The sequence below is a fragment of the Topomyia yanbarensis genome, chromosome 2 (assembly GCF_030247195.1).
Source record: "Topomyia yanbarensis strain Yona2022 chromosome 2, ASM3024719v1, whole genome shotgun sequence".
Taxonomy (NCBI): domain Eukaryota; kingdom Metazoa; phylum Arthropoda; class Insecta; order Diptera; family Culicidae; genus Topomyia; species Topomyia yanbarensis.
In genome coordinates this window covers 324276050-324296571 of record NC_080671.1, presented here as the reverse complement: position 1 = coordinate 324296571, position 20522 = coordinate 324276050, and the positions used below count along the sequence as shown (strand labels likewise).

At 40.0% G+C, this 20522-nt stretch overlaps 1 protein-coding gene across 1 annotated transcript; it reads right to left on the bottom strand.

Moving 5' to 3' along the window:
• Positions 1–4974: 4974 nt before the first annotated feature.
• LOC131683777 (beta-catenin-like protein 1) lies at positions 4975–7042 on the bottom strand. Its single transcript, XM_058966072.1, has 4 exons — positions 6859–7042; positions 5917–6798; positions 5355–5861; positions 4975–5296 (listed from the first exon to the last, which is right to left on the bottom strand). Exons 1-4 carry the CDS (start codon positions 6886–6888, stop codon positions 5018–5020), a joined length of 1698 nt encoding a protein of 565 aa, XP_058822055.1. The 5' UTR covers positions 6889–7042; the 3' UTR covers positions 4975–5017.
• Between the last annotated feature and the right edge of the window lie 13480 nt (positions 7043–20522).

Below are 20522 nucleotides of genomic sequence, written 5' to 3'. Positions count from 1 at the left end.
AAATCAAATGACTGAATATCTAATCGAGTCTGATCAAATATAAAGTTAAAATTTAGGCCAAATATATCCCACAAGATGCTAACGAGCAAAACCTGTTTTAATCCACCTAGCGGTGCAATTGTGCCTTTCTCATTTCTCTAAACTATAGCACGGAGTCTTTTTATGTTCAACATAGTTGTGGAAATGTCCATTACATTCTTAGTACACTTTGTATTTATACACAATGACATGCCAGCCACGAACTTGATGAGCTATACACCAAAAAATAATGAAATTTAAACGACATGTAAATCAATACGAATGTAAACATACAACGATTGAATCAAAAATTTGATTGGAAATTACGTTAAAATCAATTGGAGCATCAAACAGCATACAATTTTCCACTTTCATTCGTGTAATATTACATGTCATTAATTTTACAGCAGTTTTCGAGTAAAAATACATTGAAGTGCATTGGTTTTCCGTTTAAAGAAACTGTAATTTTCAATCCACGTGTAAAATTCTAATAAAATTCGTTGAAGAAAGCACGACAAGTCGTGTGTATTTGTGGTGGGACTTAATATTTTACATTTATATTCATGCTCCAAATATGTGCATGAAAATAAACTTAAAATTACAAAATATTTTTTTCTGTACGTGTCGACGGTGAAACACTTGAAACAAAAAAAAATATCGTGCTTCATTAGCCTAATCAGTATTAGATCAATGTTATCTGCTTGCTAACTCATTTTGTCATGCGGGGGTGGGTATGTGAGGAGGGCGAAAGTTCCATGAACGAACGACTCCCAAGCTTAAATTGGTATGCTTTGTGATATAGTGGTGGTTTACAGATGATGGGGTTGAAGGGGAGGGGTATGAGGGCTGAGGGGTGATTTAAGGAGATTTTTAAGGGAGGGGAGTAAACGGTAGAGGGGGGGGGGGGTGTAACCCCTCTCCGTAAACCATCAACTACGCCTCTGTTAAAATCCAGAAACCTTATGCGAGTAGAAATAAAAATTTGGCCGGGATTAGGTTGACGTTTTTCAGAGTGATTGTATAACCTTTCTATATGAGAAAGGCAAAAATGTGCCAAAATCCAAAAAAGTGAATCGTCGTCAAATTTTTTTTCGAGTTTGCATCAAATCTCGACGTTTCATACACCTTGAACACATTTAGCATCAAAAATAAAAATTCTATTTTTAATTTTTCCTATAGTTTATATGAGAAATTTCTGTGTGGCCGCACTCTGAAACCCGTAATTTCGGAACCAGAATTCCGATCGATCCAAAATTCAATAGCATTCGATGGGAAGGTTGCACCTTTCATTTGAGACTAAGTTTGGGCAAATCGGTCCAGCCATCTCTGAGAAAAATGAGTGACATTATTTGACACATACGCACATATACACACACACATACACACACAGACACACACACATACACACATACACACACACACACATACAGACTTTTTCCGATCTCGACGAACTGAGTCGAATGGGATATGACACTCGGCCCTCCGGGCCAGGATTAGGTTGACGTTTTTCAGAGTGATTGCATAACCTTTCTATATGAGAAAGCCAAAAAGGTGGATTCAAAGTTACATCAAAGATAAACTCAAGATAGAGTGGTCGAATGATTCTCATGTACCATAAAAAAATTTGACCCCTCGATGAAACTGGTTCACCGTCAGTGTGTCAGCTCAATAATAAATTGAAGCGAAGCTTTGAAAAAAAAACAACGTCGATATTTGCGTAGTATTTATGACATTTAGTTATTACGAAAATAACAAGCAAACTTTCGGCAGGAAAATAAACAAGCTTTGAGGTTTTTAAAGTTCGGTAATTAGTTGATGTGACTAATGCCGATTTTCGTTTTTAGATTCGAGTCACTCTAGGTTAAAGTGATCAGGCGTCCCGGATTATGCGGAACAGTCCCGGATTTCAGGATCTTGCCCCTCATGGTAAAATGCACTGGAAAGTGCACCTCATTTACCAAAATCCTGCTTTTCACACCAAAATACCCATTTACACTTTGTTCAAAACTCTCATAAAAGTTTTGGGGCGCACAGCCTGATTCCCGAACTACGTGGGAAATGTGAAAAATGAACCGATTTATTCTGATTGCCACGAGTCCCTTTTCGACTTCTAATATGAGCCAGGTCAAGCACAAGTGCAAATATTTGGGAAACGTACATCTATAAGGAGTTTCTTGAGGGCGTCCCGGCCTTTGGAAATAAGCATAGCTGTAATAATTTTACACGCCGATATAGACAACGTGTTTCTCTTATAAAAAGATTGTTTACTTTATTGATTTGATTCGTAACCATAGCATTTTATCGACGCATTTTTAATATTATCGACGCCTATTAACGAGGGGCCAGCAAAAGCATACTACTGTTGAATTCACCGGTTCACGGTTACTGAACCATCTTTTATTAATGGTTGGTATAGGACCTAGTAATCTTGAGTTTATCTTTGTTGAAACCTTTTCTGATTATTTACTTTAAGTTCCCCTTAAGGGGGTCTGACTAAACAAAAAATATTTTTATTTTTGCATTTTTCGGATCTCTAAGATAAGAAATATATGCCTAAGAAAGGATTTACTCGAATTCAACTTGGTTCGTCTGCTAGAGCCCATTAAACTACCAACTATCAATTTTCATATGAAGCTGATAAAATCGGGTCAAAAAGCTGATAAAATCGGGGGTAAATAAAATGGGGGCTGATAAAATCGGGTGTTGATAAAATCGGGTCTCCACTGTATTTGTTTCTTCTTTTTTTCTTCACTCATTCTGGAGTATGCTTGATGTAACCAAAGATAAACTCAAGATTACTCGGTCCTATACCAACCATTAATAAAAGATGGTTCAGTAACCGTGAACCGGTGAATTCAACAATAGTATGCTTTTGCTGGCCCCTCGTTAATAGGCGTCGATAATATTAAGAATGCGTCGATAAAATGCTATGGTTACGAATCAAATCAATAAAGTAAACAATCTTTTTATAAGAGAAACACGTTGTCTATATCGGCGTGTAAAATTATTATTACAGCTATGCTTATTTCCAAAGGCCGGGACGCCCTCAAGAAACTCCTTATAGATGTACATTTCCCAAATATTTGCACTTGTGCTTGACCTGGCTCATATTAGAAGTCGAAAAGGACTCGTGGCAATCAGAATAAATCGGTTCATTTTTCACATTTCCCACGTAGTTCGGGAATCAGGCTGTGCGCCCCAAAACTTTTATGAGAGTTTTGAACAATGTAAATGGGTATTTTGGTGTGAAAAGCAGGATTTTGGTAAATGAGGTGCACTTTCCGGTGCATTTTACCATGAGGGGCAAGATCCTGAAATCCGGGACTGTTCCGCATAATCCGGGACGCCTGATCACTTTAACCTAGAGTGACTCGAATCTAAAAACGAAAATCGGCATTAGTCACATGAACTAATTACAGAACTTTAAAAACCTCAAAGCTTGTTTATTTTCCTGCCGAAAGTTTGCTTGTTATTTTCGTAATAACTAAATGTCATAGATACTACGCAAATATCGACGTTGTTTTTTTTGCAAAGCTTCGCTTCAATTTATTATTGAGCTGCCACACTGACGGTGAACCAGTTTCATCGAGGGGTCAAATTTTGATGGTACATGAGAATCATTCGACCACTCTATCTTGAGTTTATCTTTGTTGCCGCGGCAATTTTTTTAAAAAATTCTACTCTATTCCCCTTTAAAAAAAGCTACGTAGCATGACATGATCCCCTACCCCCCTGTCGTCACACATCATCACAAAATACAAAACTACCCCCCCTCCCATATAATGCTACGTCATTTATGGATGATCCCTTATAGGGATCAAGAATGCCCAGTGTTACAGGGATCAAAGATACGTGTTGCAAGAGGTGAACAAAATTTAATTTTTTTTGCATGCATCGTGAATTTTTTTTTTTCGAAAAACATGTTTTTCCAGGCAAAAGTACTTAGAAATTAATCGTACTTGAAAAAAATTCATAAATAATTAGTTCGACGATCTCATACAACCGTTCAAAAAAATTGTGGAAAGATCTTCGAGATGGATTTAAACACATATTTTCTAAAATATTATATAACTTTTCCAAACCAAATGTAATGCATCAGATTTGTTTTTAAACATCATAAACGACCAAATACTTAATTTTCTTTTTATATTGTGATAGTGATAAAATTTGATTGATGCTAATCGTCGACAGGTTTTCAGTGATGATCTTGCGTGGCTTAATTTTTGTCGGTTGTCACGGTAAAGATGTCTATCTATCTCTACCAGGACACATGCTAGTGAACTCGGGTGATTCGTAGTTATGCTGCCTAAGCTCGACCCTCACTAGCAGCAGACAAAGATTAAGCCCGTACGATATTAAGCCTGTTCTAATGACTTGAGTATTATGGCTCTAATTTTCATAACTTTCCCTACCCAGTAATCTCTAGCTAATTGAATGTCGTTAAAATGTAAAAAAGAAGATGTGACTTAGTCGAAATAAAAAAGGAAAAAAATCCAATATTTGTTTTGTTACTTGTACACGTAGATAACTAGATGCCAATTGTAATGACCATGTAGTTGAAATTTCGAAATTTCTACTGTAATTCAAAAGGGATCATGTATGAGAAAAGCACAAAAGCACTGCTAGATGCTTCAGGGGACATTTTATGTAACGCTAAAATTACCTAAAATTGACTCTTTTTCCCCTCGTGTAACAAATTTTTTTATTCCCCTGCCCTAGTACGTAACAAATTCCCTAAAAAAATTCTTGTCATACACTCTCACCTTTCTTAAGTGTTACGTAATTTATGAATGGTCCCCAAAACATTGCTTTTATTTTTAAATCCATTAACGGAAAAATCCGTTCAAAGCAAAATGCAGGTAGCGATTTTTTTATCATCGTTTAATTTTTCTATAACGGAATGACAATGCTGTACTGTATTGTATGTTTCGAGAATGGTAATTAATATAAACGATCTTTATTTTGAAATACCTTTTATTTTCGCTTTCAACCTGACTAACTAGAAACGGTCGACTAGTTGAATAATGTGTGCCTGTTCCTGTTCACGCCAGTCCGAATCTCCAGCATCACCTAAATTTCCAGCATATTCACGCATAACATGTCGTATGGTCTTCATTGAGGCATTTCGCAAATTCAAGATCTGCAGTATGCGCTGTTTGACAACGTCAGTTGAACTGATCTCCAAGATGATGTAGTCGATAAGCTGTAGTGTAAATAGTCCCCCCGATAATCGCTTGATGTAAATTATATCTTCGTCTTCCTCCAATTCACCTGTATTCTGAAAGATATGATGCATTTTTTTTAAAGAACGACATCAACCTCCCACCCTAACTTACAATTTGTTGGTCAATTTCGTGATCCACCAGCTCGACCTTTTCTAAATACTTGAAATGCAGTTCCATCAGTCGTTCTACCTTTTCAAAATCATTTTCTGTGAATTTTGTTAGCATGCGTTGTCTTTGCGCCCCCTTACAGTTTCTTAGCATACTGGCGACGATGGAGACAACGTGTTCCTCGTGCTCATCCGTGCTCAGTAATCGTTTTTTGTTTCGTTTCGGTGTCTTCATAAATAGCGGGAATATAGTTCGTAAACCCAAAATATCGACGAACTTATTACAGTTGTCACGCCCGTCGGGACCAGACATTGCATGATCTAATACTTTGAGTGACCCATTCCTCGATAACTTCTTCTCTCGCAGCATCAAATTCATTAACTGCAATCCTTCACCCTTTAGGAACTTTTCACGATTTTCAGTTGCCATCAGAGCTGAACAAAGGCTATTGAATAGATTTTCCATAAACTCTTGTTCCTCGGTGGAGGAAGGATCGTGACGTTTATAAGCCTAAAAGAAAAATTACGCGTAAGTGGAAGTTCAAAATTATACCAAACTAATGTACCGCAAGTTGCTGCAAAAGGACATCAATTCCATCCAAATTTCCAAGCAGTTTTCTATTGTCATGGGTATCCTGCAGCAGAATAGACAGAATCTCGCTGCAATATAGTTTGTTGGTATCAAACGGCATCTTCACCCGCAATCGTTTGAAAATCCATTGAAAAAGACCCTGTTCTGCAACTTCCTTAGCAATCTCCGATTTTATTTCAATCAAATTTTCAAAAATAGCCAGAGTGTTATGAACTCCGTCCGCTTCTTCTTTGACAGTTTCATCAAGTCTCTCTAGATTTTGCACTAGCAGTCCAGCTGCTTGCTGATTACGAAGTGCTTCAATCAACGTCTCTGCCCCGTCCAGACTTTCGTGCAAGATATCTACATCAGTTAATTCCTGAATTAAATCAACTACTGCTACGCTGATATCGGTATTTTGGTGAGAAAGTAATTCTAGTAGACTAGAGACGCCATTCAGATCTACTAGTAGAGGATAAAGATCCGGGACGGTTGCTACCGAACGAAGTTCTTGAATTACATCGTTGAGTTCGATTTCGCTTTCCATGAACTTTTCCGGATTCTCGGGAAATTTTATTCTCATCTCCTGATTCTTTAGCACACGTTTCTCAAACAGCAAGAGAATCTTTTTTAACCCGGCTTCGTCTAAAACTTCACCCTCAGGCTCCTCCGTCTCGACAAATTTAAGTATGTCCAACCTTTCTTGTTCACTTATCTGCGGTTCCTTTTGAGGAACCTGCAATTTAGCCCTTACGTTCGGGGTCTGCTCATCGCGTCTTACTTTTGGTGGAGGGGCAGCGGTTGCAACTGGCCGGCGCTCCGGTGAGTCGTCATCATCATCCTCAAAATCTGAGGTTCTTTTAGGTGTTTGCTCCGGCTGGGAATAGACAATGTGTAAACAAAATAAATTGGAATACCTTTCCTACCGTTCACTCACCTTAAATGATAACAGTTCGCCCACATCCATGTTTGACTAAATTATTGTTGTCCGTAAATGTAGAATTCACTGCACAAATATGAGAAGCCGGACCAAATATTTAATAAATTTAACTACGACAATGTTGTTTTTGAAACAAAAACACTGCGAATTCGCATTCAGTCATGAATGGCGATCTAACGTCGGTAATGCAGGTGCAGGGATGCCAGGATATATCCGAGTATGTTCTTTGCTCAGTTTTGAACGTTTTGAAAAACAACGTGTGTAGAGGAAATGTTGGTGAAACGGACACCGGGTGCAATCAGACACGTAGAAATTTAGAAATATATTGCACACCCGAATAGAGTTTTCAATACCATTTATCCTACAAATAATCTTAAAACAATAAATATTATAGTTACTACTGTTTCAACATAGTTTGACGCGGAGTTCTTGCAGTAGATTTACAATAAAATTTCATATATTGATTGTTACACCACTGAGAACTGATATACAAGTAAAGTTTTCAACTTGTGTAAGAAATTAAACTGACGCTTTGAAATGACAACAGCAAGTAGCAACTTGCCACTGGTCGGCGCTTCGATCGGCAAGCAATCACTATACGGGACTTGTATGAAAACTTGGATACAATGGTGACTCACGCGTGCGAACCTGTATGCGATGGTGATTTTCAACGTATTTTCGTTTAAATGTTTACACAGGTTTTTCGGGAAAGTTTGTTCTAGCTTATATGTCTGTTCTCTGTGGTTATACTCACTCAAAAAAAAAGTATACGTTATGCCTATTGATTTTACACATAGATTTTTGCATTTAACGGAGGCATATAGTCACTATTTGCTGGCACATAAACCTAATGTGTGTATTTACAAGAAACATTAATTAAGAGATTATAACTACTAGAGGTCGCATGTCGCTGTTAATACTACGTTCACACTACGAGTTAAAACGTGTTTTAACGCTATCTTGATGGCATTTTTCTTATTGCTAATTATTATAACGTGTTTTAACTCTGTAGTGTGAACATAGTATAACACTGAAAATTTATCATCTCGCTCTTACATATGCTAGGCCCATTAGTTTGACATATTGCCCCAGGTACACACATGTCAAAGTATTGGGAAACAATATGCTAGAGCGAGCCCCTAATAAAGAAATATTATACACGAACTTTAACCTATATAGTCCACCGATTCCTCCTATTGTTTGGATGATACCCTGAACAGGTCGTTAGGCTCTTGAATGATAAGATAGTTCAAGCTGGAAGCGTACGGTGGGCGCGGCATGTTGTGAGGATGCCGGACAACAACTCCACCAAGTTGGTTTTCACCTCCAACCCGGTAGGTACAAAACGGAGAAGAGCGCAGCGTTCCCGGTGGCTGAACCAAGTGGAGCAGAACCTGGCGAGTATCGGGCACCTGAGAGGTTGGAGACAAGCAGCAACTGACCGAGTGACGTGGCGGAATATTGTGGAACAGATTAAATCATGTTAATATGATGTATAATCAGGAAATATATAACGGGTTCAAGATATCGCATCGAATGAGCAATCGATATGAGAGGTCCCAAAATCGATTTTTCAGCGGAAGGACGCCCGCCAGCGCTTCTAGACTCATCGTATGTGTGGATTGCGTGCAACCAAAAGGAATACACAAACAACAATATTGGATTCGCTCTAGTTTGATGAAATGTTTGTTCGCAGCGCAGCGGAAACAGAAACTCCCGTACTCAATCACCGATAATATCGTTGTTTGGTACAGCCTGATCAGGTCTCCTGGGTGGGCACCCCACCATATTCCGTTTATTGTACGGAGAAAGTTGATCCTTTGTTGGTCCTTCTGTTTCAGATACCTAATGTGACCCCGAGATATTTGAAAGTTGAAACCTGAGCAATAGTTTGACCCATTAATTGAAGCTGTAGTTGCGCTGGTTCACGCTTTCTTGAAAATACGACTAGCTCAGTTTTCTTCGTGGAGAACTCGATACCCAACTGGAGGGCCCAAGCAGACAAATTGTCCAAGGTATCTTGCAATGGTCCTTGCAGATCGACGGCTTTGGGTCCTGTAATAGAGACCACACCGTCATCTGCAAGCTGCCTTAGCGTGCAGGAATTGACAAGACATTCGTCAATGTCATTCACGTAAAAGTTATAGAGAAGGGGGCTTTGACATGAACCCTGGAGAAGACCCATGTAGCATGTAGCAAGTTTAGCAAAAAGTTGTTTAGAGTTGGTGAAAGACCATGCTAGTGCAGCTTCTCAGAAAGAATTTTGATAGAAACTGAATTAAAAGCCATTTTTATATCTAGGAAACCTGATGCCATCTGCTCTTTGCTATATTAGGCCATTTGAATGTCTGTTGAGAGCAACCCAAGACAATCGTTCGTCCCTTTGCCTCTGCGGAAACCAAATTGTACAGTAAGCCATTTGCTTCAACCCAATTGTCGAGGCGAAACAAGATCATTTTCTCGAACAACTTTCGGATACAGGACAGCATCGCAATCGGTCGATACGAGTTGTGGTCGGAGGTTGGTTTTCCTAGTTTTTGAATAGCGATAGCCTTCACTTGCCTCCAGTCATGAGGGACAATATTACCCTCAAGAAACTTATTAAAAACTTTCAACAAGCGTCTCTCGACAGAGTCTGGTGGATTCTTTAACAAGTTAAATTCGATTCTGTCTGGCCCTCGGGCTTTATTGTTACATGACAAGAGTGCAAGTGAGAACTCCACCATCGAAAACGGTGTTTGGTTCGCGTTATCGTGAGGGGACGCGGCGCGGTAGATCTTTTGTGCCGGAGCGGAATCCGGACAAACCTTCTTGGCAAAATCGAATATCCAACGGTTTGAATATTCCACGCTCTCGTTAGTACTGTTTCGGTTTCGTATGCGCCGGGCCGTACTCCAAAGAGTGCTCATTGATGTTTCTCTCGTTAGTCCGTCGACGAACCGGCGCCAGTAGCTAAGTTTTTTGGCTTTCATCAAACCATTCATGTGCGTTTCCGTCATCGCCTAGTGTCGGTAGCTTAACAGCAGTTTAAACGAAGCAATGTCCAGACTTTTTAATGATTTTCTTTTCCAAAACCACAATTTATATGTTCACTTCAAATGCATGTTGCTCTTTTGATTTAGGTCCGATTTTAACACAACTAATTTCATTTTATATGTGAACGAAAGAACTTGGTCTGTGATAATAATATATTCACTAAATTTGCATGGAACTATGACTTTTTCGTTTAATTATGTTTGAGGTTGTCAGATCAAAAATACTTCTATCACGAATGAATTCTGTACAATCAGGCGAAACATTTTGGAACGGTCACATATTATACATTCTACAGGAAATTACCTCTACTTTTCGAATAACATGGTCTCGTTCTGCGTCTAGGTGCGCAAACGGGTTTGAGGAGATTTTTAAGTTTTGTTGCTGCTATGGAGACGCATGGTGTTTTGTTCAAGATAATTAGAAAATTTATAGTAAACCAACACGTTACACAATGGATTTAAAGTAGTGTTCTTCATATTTTATGATATTGTTGATATTGATGAACAGTAACGGAAAATCTATCATAAAAATGGGAACATAGTCATAAGAAAGGTTCAATGATACTGTATGGAAAAAATGCATCTAATATTTTAGGACCTTTGACATCAAAAATGAATTCAGCACCTCAAAATTAGCTTAACTTGTGATTTTTAGCAAAATTAGACAACATTTTAGGTTTTGTCCGTCTTTTGTTCGAAGATCCTCCACCGTGCGTCGTCCCGGAAGGTCTTATACGCGCTGCCTTCTCCGCGTACACGTCTGAGCATTCTTTGTACCACCAAGGATTGGGAGGATGCCCGCGAGAGTTCGCGTCTGGTATGCGTTTAGTCTGAGCTTGAATCAAAGTATCGAGAATCAAGCCATCCACGAACCCGTACTCTTCCTCCGGAGAAAGCTCTTGTGTCGATTCTACTTTTTCGGATATCGCAGACGCGTCTTCGTAGAAAGTTGTGTATGCTCGAAATCAGAGCTAATTGTTGCCAAAAGTGATCTTATATTCGTTACGCTTTGATGGGTTGTTTAAATATTATTAAATGGGACGGTTCATTCGTAACCGAACTTTGTACCGAGAAACAAGTGCTTTTTGTTCTCTTCGGTGTGGTTTAGTTTTTTCGGTAGTACGAAGGTGCATGCTGTGGCAGAGGCTGTAGTAAAGCATTACTAATAAACAGTCCCGCGAGTGATAATTATTACCTGCGATATCGGTTAAAGTAGTGCAGTGAAGTGCGTTACTAAAAAGTTTTCTTGCCTGAAAGACGGCTTTGTTTAGACGAGCTATATCAGCTCTCTACTGTGTGAAGGTCACGCGGGTGACGGATAAAACAAACGAAGGATCAATTGACCTACCAGCTCGTCAGGAACCAACTGGTGAAGTGTTTCGTTTTTTACTTTTCTTATCCATTTTTTCTCTTTTTATTGCTTTTGATTTTTTATTTTGATTTAAGTTAAACAGTGCGGTCGAGCGCGTTGCTCCCGAAACAAAATGGAACAAACAGAAGGATCACCATCCGAATACGAATCTTATGGGGAAGAGGAACGTATATCTGATTCGGAGACAGATAATGTTATGGTCGATCCACTTCCCCCACTTTCCCCCAATGTCTCACAGCCCCTACGAGTCAAGGTTTACCAGGATGGATCCGCTGATCCTTGGGTGGTATACTTTCGGCCCAAAAATAAACCGTTAAACAGCATAACTGTTGCACGGGAGCTGACAAAACGTTACTCGGCCGTAACCGAGATTAAAAAGGTTCAGTCAGATAAACTGCGCGTAGTCGTTACTGACTTGAAACATGCCAATGATATCGTTAGCAATAGCCTCTTTACGCTGGAGTATCGCGTCTACATCCCTTCTCGTGATGTGGAGATCGACGGTGTGGTAAGTGATGCGGGTCTAACTGTCGATGATCTGATGAATGATGGGGCTGGCCGCTTTAAGGACCCTAACCTTCAATCAGTTAAGATTTTGGAGTACAAGCAATTGCACTCAAAGTCCATCGAAGATGGGAATTACTATCCATCAGACTCGTTTCGCGTAACCTTCGCCGGATCTGCACTTCCGAGCTACGTTGAAGTGGGAGGAGCTTGTCTACCTGTACGCCTGTTTGTACCACGGGTCATGAATTGTTCCAATTGCAAGCAGCTAGGTCACACGGCCACCTACTGTAGCAACAAGCAACGGTGCGGTAAATGTGGGGAACGCTATGCGGATGATACTTGCAGTAGGCCCGCTGAGAAGTGTGTTTACTGTGAGGAGAATCCACAATCCAGCGATCCACCATCGCTCCAGACGCTCTTACGCAGAAATGCTTAAAAGAGCTGTTCCACTTATCTCCGAAAACCCATTCGCTCTCTTACCAACTGACGATAACGCCTCTAACGACCCTTGCGAGGGGCATTCTTTGGCTCCGCTTGGAAACTCTAGGAAAGGACCTAATCAAAACTCACCTGAACTTCCTCGTAACGGTCCTAGGTTGTCCCAAACAAAGGTACAAAATAAAAATAATTCATCAACTGGAAGTGCTGGTACAAATCCGAAGATAATACCTCCTGGTTTTGGGAAATTGAGATACAACCAGGAGTTCCCAGCACTCCCCGGGGCACCAAAAATCCCAAGTGCTCCAATTTTACAGTCAGAAACTCAACCTAAAACGGGATTCCTTAAATTTTCTGACATTGTGGACTGGATATTCACAGCTTTCAACATTACCGATCCTCTGAAAAGCTTGCTGGTTGCTATTCTACCAACAGTAAGAACATGTTTAAAACAGTTGACTGAACAATGGCCCCTCCTTACAGCGATCGTATCCTTCGATGGTTAACTTATTAGACGGAATCAAGGATCTGATCACTGTTTTACAGTGGAACTGCAGAAGTATTATCCCAAAAATTGATTCATTAAAACACTTGCTAAATTACAATCATTGTGATGCATTTTCCCTATGTGAAACATGGCTAACTTCTAATATAAACCTCAACTTCCACGATTTTAACATTATCCGCTTGGATCGAGAAGAGTCATATGGAGGGGTACATTTAGGGATACTTTTATTTAGATACTTCCACGATTTTAACATTATCCGCTTGGATCGAGAAGACTCATATGGAGGGGCACATTTAGGGATCAAAAAGAGCTACTCCTTCAATCGAATCAACCTCCCTTCGACGCCAGGCATTGAAGTTGTCGCTTGTCAAACAACAATCAAAGGCAAAGATCTTTGCATTGCTTCTATTTACATTCCTCCTAGGGCCATGATGGGATATCGAAGATTCTCCAACGTGATTGAACACCTTCCCTCGCCCCGCCTGCTTCTTGGAGATTTTAACTCTCACGGTCGGGGTGGGGCTGTCTATACGACGATAATCGATCTTCGACAATTCAAGACCTTTGTGACAACTTCAATATGACAATTCTGAACACAGGGGCAATGACACGGATTCCTAGACCACCTGCGCAAGCAAGTGCACTGGACATATCTTTATGCTCGACATCACTACGGTTAGATTGCAAGTGGAAGGTAATATCTGATCTCCCCCCCTATCTGCCGCGTATAAAACCTTCCGGAACGACGGGTTAGTTGCTAGTTATCGAGTGTACGCAATATTAGAAAAGCGAATGAAAAATTTAATGAAAGCTAAGAAACGCAGTTACTGGCGCCGGTTTGTCGACGGCTTAACAAGAGAAACATCGATGAGCACTCTTTGGGGCACGGTCCGACGTATGCGAAACCGAAACAGTATTAACGAGAGCGTGGAATATTCAAACCGTTGGATATTCGATTTTGCCAAGAAGGTTTGTCCAGATTCCGCCCCGGCACAGAAAATCTACCGCGCCGCGTCGCCTTACAATACCGCAAACGAAACACCGTTTACGATGGTGGAGCTCTCACTTGCTCTCTTATCATGTAACAATAAAGCCCCGGGGCCAGATAGAATCAAATTCAACTTGTTGAAGAATCTGCCAGACTCTGCCAAAAGACGCTTGTTGAATTTATTTAATAGGTTTCTTGAGGGTAACATTGTCCCACATGACTGGAGACAGGTGAGGGTCATCGCCATCCAAAAACCAGGAAAACCAGCCTCCGACCACAATTCGTACCGTCCGATTGCAATGCTGTCCTGTATCCGGAAGTTATTCGAAAAAATGATCTTGTTTCGCCTCGATAATTGGGTCGAAACAAATGGCTTACTGTCAGATACACAATTTGGCTTCCGCAAAGGCAAAGGGACGAACGATTGCCTTGCGTTGCTCTCAACAGAAATTCAAATGGCATATGCTAACAAAGAGCAGATGGCATCAGTATTCTTGGATATTAAGGGCAGGCCCGTAGCCAGGATTTTGTTTCGGGAGGGGCTTAAAAAAATTTGCATAAAGCTTTTAATTCTGACAATTTGATATAGTCACTAGAAACTAAATTAAATTTTGAAAAGTTCATAATGAAATCAATTCCAAATCAAAGACAATCCTAAAAATATGTTCATTGTCACAAGAAAGGTTATAGTACTTACTCTCGTTACAACAAAGTATATTCTAGAGTTCACAGTATCTATGCGCTAACCGAATATGACAATGCTTGACGGTGCTGGAAAACACTAGGTGTTCCAAGCTACACCTTTAAAAGGCGTAGAAGATGCTAAACCGAAATGAGTAGAAAAATATCCATAAAATGTTCGAACGAAGAGAATGTCGAAATTCGTACAAAATCTTCTGATTTAGCAAGCGATTTGTAGATGCGCAGAGACGGTTCAACTTCTATTTTCTTTGTCTGGTGTTCTGCGAGTATTACCAGTTCCAAGGCATCATGCTAACACAATTTTTTGATATATTCTATTTAAATGAAACTATTTTCAAGACTAGCCTTGGTCGGGTAGATTAGAACCCCAGTTAGGAAGGATTTTTGGTAATCAATAGGATCAAAATATAAATTTAAATGATTAAATCAACTGAAGGAAACTGCCCACAATTTAATTGATTAAAGAAAATTGTCTACAAATCGAATGAAAACACTGATTACTAATATCTTCTAATTTTCCTTCAAATCGCCAGTCGCCGTGCATGTGTCGTCCACCGTGCAGTTTCAAAATCACGAAATTTAAAGAACTAGCTCCCTAAATCCATCGGAGAGATCCAGATCCCAAATCCTTTCGTTTCATCGTTTTATTGAAACATTCCAACTAAAGTTGAATCAAAATTTTAAATACACCGTAAGTTGATCATATAACGTGCACTGGTGCCAAACAAATGTCCTCAACTACTTATTCTCGTTTTGTTGGTAATAGTTTTATATTATTTCTAAATTGTGACGTATTTAGATAGGTATTTTTACGGTGACTATGAGGGCGGTTTTCATTTTGATAAAAAAACAGGATTTGAAGTCACGTCAAATCCACCTAAACGCACGGTAACTGGGGACTTGACGGTACGTGAAATTTGTTAAATGTATTACCAAAAGAACTAGAAGGTCTACCTTCTGATGTCGCAAAAAGCAGAAGCAAAAAAAATTGCTACGCTATAGCAGGCTACAGGCACCAGTGAATCAAGCTAGCTATTGTTCTATATCAGTGCACATGCAAATTGTATCGTTGCCCCCGGCTGCGGAGTAAAATGAGTTTGCCAAATGAAGCAAAAGTGCCTGTGCTACGGGATAACACGAACAGTTAAGGAAGTGGAACAATTAGTTAAAGTGAAAATGGAGCTTAATCTCGCTGAAGTTACCTATATTCAGCTACATCACGTAAAAACTGTGTTTTGATCACGTTTAGAAGCTTAGCACAGGCCGAAAACTTTATTGCAAAGAACAACATGCAACACGAGGTCGAATTTAATAACACCAGAATCAAGATCCCCGTGCATATGGAAAACGACATGGTGGACGTGCGTATCCATGATTTGGCCCCGCGCACGAAGGAGGATTTCATCAAGCAAATCATGTCGCAATATGGAGAAGTAGAATCTATTACGAATGACACCTGGAGAAATTTTTTCTCCGGCATTCCCAATGGCGTTTGTATTGTGAGAATGCGAGTGACTAAACCAATACCTTCTTACATGACTATCGAATGCAAATCACCGAAGGATAGCGTGACCTATAAGCAAACAACGCTAATTACATATCCCGGGCAGACCCCAACATGCCAATTCTGTAACTATACAGCCTACTACGGAAAAACATGCGCCGAAGCAACTAGTCAAAACTCATCTACTACAGCCAACTCTAACAAGCAGCCACCGATACCTTCAGATAAACCTAAAACAACGATCCAATTACCCAATAATGCAGGTACAACGACCACGACAACCGCTCCCAAACCAACAACTAGCATCGCCAATAAAGAAGCAAATACCGATGAAGACGGATATACAACAGCGACCCATAAGAACAAGAAACAAATAAGAACCTCTGATCGTGAACAGGAAGAAAGCAGTACCGATGACGACATGGACGGGAACGATAACGCGAGAGAAGGCAGACTGAATGACCACCAAGCGGCCTCACCGCCAAGGAAAAAGATCTCAACACGCAGCAGCAAACTGCGTCAACAAGATCTGGCAGACCGACATTCTTAGAATTTTTTTATTTTTACTTATTGTAAAAAAAAATTAAAAGACCCACGGATCAGTTGTGCTAACGCATTGAGCCGTTTCAAATAAAATTTTAGATTGAAAAAAAAAGAAATATTATAAATATGAACAAGCTCAATAATTTCAGCATCTCTTTATTCCGACATATGGACGGGTATACATCGCACTTACTTCACCTCTGTCGAAGAGTAACGTAGGTGTAAGGCCAACTTTCTTTGATGATTTCTGTTGTTCTGTAGTTGAGTGCCCAGAAAATATAGAACAGCTGCTCTTGGGTCGATTTCAATTTATTTATTATTTTTTCTCTCTTTTTCTTCGTGATCTCTGCTCATCTCTCTCATTTTATTCCATAACGAACACAAATAAAACGAAAACATGAAATCGAAACATTAATCCCAATTTATTGACTGTAGACTCAACTAGTTACAACATTTTAGTCGCTCTCCGTGATAGGCTACTGATGTTTGTTCACTGTATCGTCACGTCGTTTTTAGACTTACATGGACATTAATTGGAAACCATCGAAAGAGACAGAAATGCTGCTGCTTACAACATTAAGTTTATTATGATTGATTGACTAATATGTGGTTTAGCATCTATTGACATCCGTTGAAAAGTAAGGATAAAATCACAACAGATAGTCCTACCGCTACTATGTACGTTTCTGTATGTGAACAACATTAGTAATATACGACGGTATACAATTCTTGGGTTGATGAACACCTCAGAAAAACCGCTGTTTTACCACTTTTTGGCTTGTTTATTTTTTGGCCTTTTTCTTGCTTATTGTTCGATTGTTTAAAATATCACTACTTTGCGGACTAATAATGTTTAAATACGGACCGCATTCTCCGCATAAAATGAAATTGAGTGTCAACAGAAATACTATTGCATTAAAATGACGCGAAAACAAAAACTGTCTTCTCGACTATATTGTCATCAACTAACGGAAATGTTTTTGTCTAGCACGCTTGAGTGAGATGCCTGATGTTTCTACTAAGCGTACAGTGCACTAACCTATTACAGAAACTCAATCTGCTTATGCTTTAACTAACTTTATTCTGGCTAATATATAACATAATATCTGAGTTTTGTTAGACACAACCACTAGCGATAAAGTTCTCATTTTGGGACAGTTTTTGAGCTCACTTTTCTATAAAACTTCTGCAATTTTATTATATATTTCGTTTATTTTATTCGGTTCAATGCATTAGCTAAATGAAGCCTTGTGTCTTCAATATATTTCCATGATGTGAACAATGAAAGTGATAAAACGTAAATGGTTGTCCTACAGATCTCGTGCGAACAACTAGCGATTGCATGTGGAGAACTATTTACTAGGCTGAGAAATATTTTTCCTAACCAACAGTGTCGCGGTGGTGTTCATTTCTATCTCGTACACTTCCTTATCATCATAGTGGTTACTGCCATGTCCATGTTCGCGAATTTCTGACGGGTCACGAGTGTCGACTTCCTCAATGATGGTGCCGACCGTTGATTTTGAGATACTAGACGCAGGTTTTGCCGTCAATATTATCCGAACAGCAGCCAAAATTTGACAAATGTTTGTTTTTCAGGAAATGGTTTTGGAGACTATGTATATGCAAAGATATAATGTGTAAAATAATACTATCGCATTCAGTTTTTACGTGCAGGGTCAGGTTGGAGGAAATATGTCTGTTCACCTAGATTTTCACCACAAAAACACCATTTAATATACTTCCTAGATGTGTCCTTTATAATGAATACCATTTTTTCCAAATGTGACAGGAGTCTTTTAATAGCCACGGTGCAAGTAAGTGGTATCAGATCTTGTAGCCGAGCATTGATTTTCTCATCGTCCATATATATGAGGATCAACCACATGTTACAAGTTGTTATGCAAAATGACTGGTTTCGCCTGGGCTAATTTGTTAAATGGCATCAGCACTGAACGCCTGACATGGTTAAACTCGTTAAAGGCGATGTTCGTAAGCATAACCTCCATAATCACCTTCAGCAAATATTTCACATCATTAATGTTGCTCCAGCCAAATACGGAGGCTATTGACTTCAGGTCTTTTCGCATAAGATCGATCTTATGCGAAAAGACCTGAAGTCAATAGCCTCCGTATTTGGCTGGAGCACTACTTCTTGCTTCTGCGACTCAATCATTCGACAGATCCCCACAGCAAGAATTAAAGTAACAGTTTCGTTTGTCTTCCGACGAGTCACACAATATGAAGGGAACTGTTTTATCACACTCAGCATACTGAGTAGATATCCTGACCGCTGTCTTCGGTGGTTCGAAATAGCAATCTTCCTCACAATTCTCGCATTAATTTGTTGAAACCAAACAAGATACAATTTTTTTAAGAGTCACCGAAAAACATATTGTTTCTTAAATTTATTTTTGAAAATTTTCGGGGGGGGCTTTAGCCCCCTAGCCCCCCCTCTGGCTACGTGCCTGATTAAGGGGGCTTTCGATTCAGTTTCGATCAACATTCTTTATGAGAAGTTGCACCACCATGGTCTTTCGCCAATTTTAAATAACTTTTTGCTAAACCTGTTGTCTGAAAAACAAATGCATTTCTCGCATGGCGATTTATCGACATCACGATTTAGCTACATGGGCCTTCCCCAGGGCTCATGTCTAAGCCCTCTCCTCTACAATTTTTACGTGAATGACATTGACGAATGTCTTGTCAATTCCTGCATGCTAAGGCAGCTTGCAGATGACGGTGTGGTCTCTGTTTCAGGTCCTAAAGCCGTCGACTTGCAAGGACCATTGCAAGATACCTTGGACAATTTGTCTGCTTGGGCTCTCCAGCTGGGTATCGAGTTCTCCACGGAGAAAACTGAGCTAGTCGTATTTTCTAGAAAACGTGAACCAGCGCAACTACAGCTTCAATTAAGGGATCAAACTATTGCTCAGGCTTCAACATTCAAATATCTCGGGGTATGGTTCGACTCTAAAGGTACCTGGGGATGTCACATTAGGTATCTGAAACAGAAGTGCCAACAAAGGATCAACTTTTTCCGTACAATAACTGGAATATGGTGGGGTGCCCATCCAGGAGACCTAATCAGGCTGTACCAAACAACGATATTATCAGTGTTGGAGTACGGATGTTTCTGCTTTCGCTCCGCTGCGAACATACATTTCATCAAACTGGAGCGAATCCAGTATCGTTGCTTGCGTATTGCCTTGGGTTGCATGCACTCGACCCATACGATGAGTCTCGAAATGCTGACGGGCGTTCTTCCGCTGAAAAATCGATTTTGGGACCTCTCATATCGATTGCTCATTCGATGCGATATTCTGAACCCATTGGTGATTGCAAATTGCGAAAGGCTTGTCGAGCTTAATTCTCAGACCCGATTCATGTCCTTGTACTTCGATTACATGGCACAGAACATCAATTCATCTACGTATAACGTCAACCGTGCTCATCTCTTAGATACTTCTGATCCAACTGTATTTTTCGATACATCCATGAAGGAAGAGATTTGTGGAATTCCGGATCATATTCGCCCACAAGTGGTCCCAAATATTTTCTATAACAAATACCATCAAGTCGACTGCGCCAAAATGTTCTACACTGACGGATCAATTCTCGACGGGTCCACAGGCTTCGGTATCTTCAACGAAAATCTTGCTGCCTCATTCAAACTCAATGATCCTGCTTCAATTTACGTCGCAAAATTAGCTGCCACTCAGTATACTCTCGGGATCATTGACACCCTGCCCTCAGACCATTACTTCATCGTTTCAGATAGTCTCAGCTCCATTGAGGCCATCCGTGCGGCGAAGCCTGGAAAGCACTCACCGTATTTCCTGGAGAAAATACGGGAATATCTGAGTGCTTTATCTGAAAAATCTTACCAAATTACCTTGGTTTGGGTCCCGTCACATTGTTCTATTGCGGGCTATGAGAAGGCGAACTCTTTAGCCAAGGTGGACGCATTCCATTATCCCGAAGGTATCAACGAATGCTTGGTTTAAGGGGTTGGATGTGAACCGGGACTTTATTCGTACGATGTCAAGGATCATGTCCAACCA